Source organism: Tribolium madens, unplaced genomic scaffold, assembly GCF_015345945.1.
Source record: "Tribolium madens isolate multiple individuals breed KSU strain unplaced genomic scaffold, Tmad_KSU_1.1 Scaffold_11;HRSCAF=98;Tcas5.2_LG3b, whole genome shotgun sequence".
Lineage (NCBI taxonomy): Eukaryota > Metazoa > Arthropoda > Insecta > Coleoptera > Tenebrionidae > Tribolium > Tribolium madens.
The window spans coordinates 7,196,889-7,203,311 of record NW_025400975.1 but is presented as its reverse complement, the minus strand read 5'-3'; the positions used below and the strand labels follow the sequence as shown (position 1 = coordinate 7,203,311).

At 30.7% G+C, this 6,423-nt stretch overlaps 2 protein-coding genes across 2 annotated transcripts in view; both read right to left on the bottom strand.

Annotated features, from left to right (window-relative positions):
- Positions 1-2,409, bottom strand: part of LOC123007771 (nuclear receptor coactivator 5) — a 3,690-nt gene extending 1,281 nt beyond the window's left edge. Inside the window, exons 1-3 of the mRNA XM_044403210.1 lie at positions 1,525-2,409; positions 1,267-1,466; positions 1,074-1,216 (exon numbers count right to left, since the gene is read on the bottom strand). Coding sequence (XP_044259145.1) covers positions 1,074-1,216; positions 1,267-1,466; positions 1,525-2,183 — 1,002 coding nt within the window. The 5' untranslated portion in view covers positions 2,184-2,409. The remainder of the gene's footprint in view (positions 1-1,073; positions 1,217-1,266; positions 1,467-1,524) is intronic.
- Positions 2,410-3,080: 671 nt separating this feature from the next.
- LOC123007779 overlaps positions 3,081-6,423 on the bottom strand; it is a 9,254-nt gene continuing 5,911 nt past the window's right edge. The window contains exons 6-7 of the mRNA XM_044403222.1: positions 5,807-6,028; positions 3,081-4,160 (exon numbers count right to left, since the gene is read on the bottom strand). Of these exons, the coding sequence (XP_044259157.1) occupies positions 4,048-4,160; positions 5,807-6,028 (335 nt within the window). The 3' untranslated portion in view covers positions 3,081-4,047. The remainder of the gene's footprint in view (positions 4,161-5,806; positions 6,029-6,423) is intronic.

Below are 6,423 nucleotides of genomic sequence, written 5' to 3'. Positions count from 1 at the left end.
ATAAACACCTAAAAGTAAATAATTTTAGAAAGACAATTTAATAATCTTTTAAATGCAAAAACAATAAATAGGATGTTCCATTTAAATTTTTTAAGTTATTAAACTTTTAACAAACGCCTTCATTTTTTTATCTTTGCAAATGCAAGACACTAAAAAATGTTACAACCTTCTTTGCGGTAGAAAAATTCTAGATCTTAGTTTTTGTGTAATAAATTTTTAAAAAGTGCATGTTTTCGTCAAAAAACCGTCTTATTTTTAAAATTAAGCAAAATCGGCCAATAAAAGTTTAGCTAAAAAATATTGGCATAAAAATCTACATCCAAAAACGCTAAGAAATGTATGGTGTTTTATTAAAAAAACACAAGTTGTAACTTATTTTTGAGACACGCTGTATAGTTGAAAATAATTTTAGGCGATAGACTAATATTTATCAATGTCCTATATGTATATATTTTTTTATTTTACCATTTAAAGGTCACTACTGGAGTTTTTCAACTCGCTGGGACACCTGTATATTTTGTACGACAAAAATTTTGAAAAAAATTATACTTAAAAAAAAAACTTAAGTGATCTTTAGACAGACTTTATTTATTTATGGTAAACAAAATATTTATCTTCTTAAAAAAACACTTAACACTTTTCTGATCTTTATTTCTAACACAAGATCATCAATCTGAACATTTAATGTAATTTCACGATAAAACACATTTTCAGCGCACAATTTTCCTACAAAATTATTAATAATTATTATTAACAAAATTATTAATAATAATTATTGCAATTTTCTATCTTGTTTTGACAGAATATTCCAATTTTTTTGACTTTCTCAGTAAAAAACTCTCCTAATTTCACAAAAATAACGCATTTAAATCACATTTCGTAATTTTCTACCGGGTTAGGTCAATTTTTTTTTTATTAGTTTTTAAAAAACTGGCGAAAATAACGCATTTTAGCTGATTTTTCAATTTTTTACTTTGTTTTTGCCAAACCTCTTGAATTGGTCCAGATTTCAGATTTTTTCATTTCTCGAGAGTAGTTTTTGTAATGTCTAGAATAGTTTTCGAAAAAAATACCTGCATTGTTGTTGGATGTCTGTCTGATACATTTTTGATAGCCCCAGGGGTCGGCTCCGAAGCCGTCTTATCACCTCGCATATAAGCATCAAAATTTCGCGTCATTAACACCAAAGCATCTTCAATGGGCATATTCCTATGCTCTGTTAAAGAAATAATTTTTTAAAAAATCATGAAAATCAGATGAAATTACCTTGGGGATTCCCATGTAAAATATTAAGAGTCAAACTTCTGTGTTCCTCGTTTTGGGGCATTACCAAAATTGCATATAAACACCCCCTGCTTGAAATATTCGCCAAGACTCGCCCAATTGGGACGTCCTCGTTGGGAAACAGCAAGTCCACAATGAGCCCCAGTCCTTTCAGTCTCTGTTCAATATACTCGGCGTATTTCCTAAAATCAAAGTGGGCTGTGACTAAAATTAAGTTGGCAACATTGATTAAAAAATTACGTTAGGGGTTTTGAGACGACTATAATTTCACAGTCGTTTCTGTCAGGTTGGTCAACGACTGGTGGCCGATTTGGGTACTTCCCCGGGGGATAATACCCGTCCTCCCTGTATATATCGGGTTGAAACCGCTCCCGACTCTGCATCCTCCGCTTCCTCCCCCTCGGCGCCTCCTTTTTGGGGGGCTCCTCTTTCGGTGGCGGGGCTTGCTCCTCCGGCTCGGGCTTGGGGGCTGGCTTCGGGGGCTCTTCTGTAGGTTGTTGTTGTGGGGGCGGCGGATGATTCTGGAACTGTTGTTGTTGCTGTGGGGGCATGTGGGGCGGCTCGTTGTAATGCGGGGGGGGGCCCGGTCTTCGATTTTGAATTTGTTTGTTCATATTGTTAGCCCCTTTTTGGCTCTTGTCCAACGCTTGTCTCACACAGATTTTTCTACCGTGGAGCACCGTATTGTTCTCGTTTTGGATTGCAGCCTGGGCTTGGCTTTCGTTCTCGAACTGGATGAAGGCGAAGCCCATTTGGAGGACCAGGCCTAGGATTTTTCCATGCATTTTGAATTTTTCCTCCAAATCGGCGGCGACGATTGTCTTGGGGAGGCCCCCGATGTAAACACGGGACGGGGCCGTGGCAGGGTTGGTCATAAATTGCTTGTCGGTGCGGTACATCTTGAATTGGAGTCAATTTTAACCAATTTTTTTTTGAACAAAATCACATTTCTTCGCAGTTTAAATAACACCACATCTCTAGAAGTGAACCCACAATCATCAAAACGTACTTTTAAGCTAAAGGAAATGTATAAAACCCAAAAATTTACAAATATTCAAACAATTATATCTACATAACCTCACACTTTGACTTGTTTTGGTCTACAGTTTTCTACTTTTCTAAGTACAAAAATGAAAATTATAGCACTTAGTTTTGTTGGTTGCCTGTTTTTCAATTGCTAGTTTTTTAATTTTTTATTTAAAATAAGTTGCTATTTATATACAATTTTCTTTATTTGACTTGTACATTTTTTGTTAATTGTTTATTTTTATACTGTTAGTTTACTTTAAAAATAAAACAAAGGGTTGGCCTAGTTTTATTGGTTGCCTACATACTTTTTCTTCATTTTCTAATATTTCAGTTACATTTTATCATTTTGGGATCGAAATATTAAATAATAATAATAATTAAAAGTGATTCAAAGATGCGGAGGCGAAGTCTAGGTTGAAGCTATTCAACTTAACCTCAAAAGAATATTAACAGAAAAAAAGACAATTATAACATAAAAATAATTATTATAAACAATATAAAATTTAAATAAAAATAAAATCGGAAGTTACTTAATAACTAAAAGTAAAGAAAGAAAACAAATCATTGCCAGTCGCTCAAAAACAAAAAGAAAAAACAAGAAAGAATTCTTTAAGAAGAAATGAAGAAAAAAAAAATTATCCAAAAGTTATCCAACTCAGTTGAACAAAGTTAATTATTCAAAAGTTTTTAATTTGAGTCTTGAACGTAAACACTGAATTTCCATTTCCATTTTTGGATCGAAATATTAAAATAAAAAACACAGAAAGTACTTTTAAATGATTTTATTGCACAAAAGCCTGAATACAGACAACAAAAGAAACTGTTTTCAACAATATTAGCATCACATACAACTATGAAAAAAGCCAAACAAACAAATAAAGCTAAGCTTCGAAATAATAAAATTGGCAAGATTATGATATAGCCTTACAGTAATCCTATTTCGTGACAACATACAAAAACCACTTAAATCCTATAGTAGAATGATAATTTCACAACAGTCTTCGAACATGTGTACAAATACTGGCTCAGATCTACAATAATATTCGTAAGGAAATAAATAAAAAGATGATATGCAAATTGTCGATCATAATCTACACGAAATCTACCGAAAACTAGTAATACAATTTTTGGTATCGAAATATGTAAATACTGGAATGAAAAACTAGACTTTTAGAATATCATGGCCAATTAAAATATCACAGCTAAAATTTTGAATTTTCAATTTTTTTTAAATTAATGACTAGACTTTCAAACCCTCATATATTGTAGCCTGGCCAAGAGCAGCTTTTCAGATATTGCAATGTCCTAATTTAAACACTAAGAATTAATTAATTCAAATAAGACTACTTTTTATTTCCAAATACTGTCATTTTCCAAATACTATCAAATAAATAAACAAAAATGCACCTCAGTAAACAATCTCATTGTGTTAAGTACGATGCTATCACAAAAATAAATTTCATAATTTATAAAGTCGTTAAAGAGAGCTTGCAGCGTATTGTACTGATTCTCCAAAATTTTAAAAATAAAAAACTACAACTACGATCATGAGTAAATTTCGATTAAATTTCAACACTGACTAAAACCAACAAAATATAAAAACTTACATTAATATATCTATATATAAAATAAGGAACAAAATACTTTCACATTATTTTATATCCTTCTAAAGGATAATCTAATCTCGGAAGTCATGTTTTACAACGCTGCCTTTGTTAACGAGAAAATTTCGAGTTAAGTTTCTTCGTAGCGGTGTTTATCCTCATTTTTCCATGAACTCACCTGTATATGAGGTGGGGGCAAAAAACTGCGCAACGATTGGATAAGCTGAATCGTGTCCATTAGAGCTGAAAAAACACAAAATAATCATCCCAAAAACGCCACTAAGTCTTTACTTTATTAAATAAATAAGAGTCAGATAAGATCAAAGCTTCAAAAATCATTATTCGAAAGCTCAACGATGGAGCTCTCAAGAATTCACCTCGGAATTCTCATCATTGTGATTATAAAATTGTTTTTTCACTACTAGATGTACCTAAAAGATATGACCTTCAAAAACTCAAAAAATTCGTAATTTTTAAACTTGACCTAATATCTCAAAAATTATGCATCGTAGAGTATTTTAACCTGTTGCATCGTGTTCAGCGCGTAATTTTACGTCTGGAAAACCATATTTCAAGCATTTTTACGATTAAATTGACTATTTGTACGATTTTACTACCGCTCACCTTCAAAAACTCAAAAAATTCAAAATTTTTGAAACTAGACCCAATGTCGTTTTCTGCATTTATTTGAGTCCTTAAGACCTCTAGAAATGTAAAAAACGTTAAATGGATCAATTTTAAAGTTGAAAATTTTTTTGATTTTTGTCGATTTTTGGTACCCGGACCGGTCTATTCCGAATAACTCCGGATTTATTGGTAATAACCTTTTATGTTTGGTACAGTTGGAAAGCAAATTTGATTTTCTATCATATAAAAAAAGATCAGTGTTCTACGATAAATAGTTATCGAGAAAATTTCTAATAAAGTCAAAAATATCAAAAATATAAATCCGACTATAACTTCAAAACTATTAGGAATTTTGCAGTTTTCTTGATGCCAGTCGATTCCCCGGAACATTTTACATATGTTTAAGTCAAAATATTATATCATTGAGGTACAGTTTTGCTGCAATTTACAAAATAAAAAACAGTAAAAATTTGTTAACAAAAACTCACCTTCAAAAACTCGAAAAATTCGTAATTTTTTAAACTTGATAAATAACGTTTTATGCACTTTTTTGAGTCTTCAAGACCTCTAGAAATGTAAAAAACGTTATATGGAACAATTTTAAAGTTAATTTTTTTTTTATTTTTGTCGAAATTTTGGTCGATTTTTGGCACCCGAAGCGGTCTATTGCCAATAACTCCGGACTTATTGGTGATAACCTCTTATATTTGGTACCGTTTGAAAGAAAATTTAATTTTCTAACATATACAAAAAAGATCAGTGTTGTACGATAAATAGTTATCGAGAAAATTTCTGATAGAATAAAAAAAAAGAAAAAAAAACATAAATCAAAATATTGCAAGTTTTTACAAAATAAATTTATATGTTTTTTTTATCTATGTATACATTTTATTTATTTTACCCTTAATAAAAAATATTTTATCAGTATTTATTTTATGCAATTAGAAAATCCCTTTAATAGTGTAGAAGTACAAAAATGACATAACCTCATTTAGGATAAAAAGAAAATAATATTTCCAACTTAAGTTAATAAGTTAGATAAGTAATTAATTATTGTAGGTAATAATGAATAGTAATCATGTCCATTAAGTCACCGTAGTATTTCTGGATAATAAATGTGCTAGTAGTAAAAAAAAAATATATAAAATATGACAGAAAAGATTTTTATAGCCTCCCATTAATTATTTCCCGAGATGTTCGACTATAAAAAATCTCTTCTCCACTTGTGATATAATATACTATTTATTAAATATTCTACTTACTCTTCTGCAGAGCTTCGGACTGTTTTCCGTAAGGTTTGCACATCGCTGGTCTAACATAAGTTTTCATTCTTTGCATATTCTTCATCACTTCGCTGAAAGCCCTAACAATTTTTTCTTGTCCGCCTTCGGACGACCTTTTATCATCCGAAGAAGTGAGACTTGAAGCCGAAGTCCAAGCCCCGTTGTGTAAAGCCAATAAGTCTTTATTCGCTGCTGATAAACCTACAATTTTTTGGAAATAGCACAAATTGCTTTATTTTGGCCTAAAATTGGGTTTTAAACAAATATTTTTATGATTTCTGTATTAAAATCGAGCAAACATTTTTTAGTTAATATTTCTATAGTATAGTTTTTTTGTCTCTTCAACTTTTTTACAATCTATGTTGAAAATGTTTATAGATATTTTTTAGATCTGAGTTTTTTACTTATATAATCTGTTTCTTTACCAACTCTAGAGAACTATAAGTTGCTATTTCTGGCTAGTTTTTACAATTCTACATGTCTGAAATTCGAAAATAATTCTCTGGAATCTCATTGTAAGCCCACAGAAATTTTTTAATTGGTATTTCTATGTAGTTTTTTTAGTCTCCTCAAATTTTGAAAATGTTATACTGAAT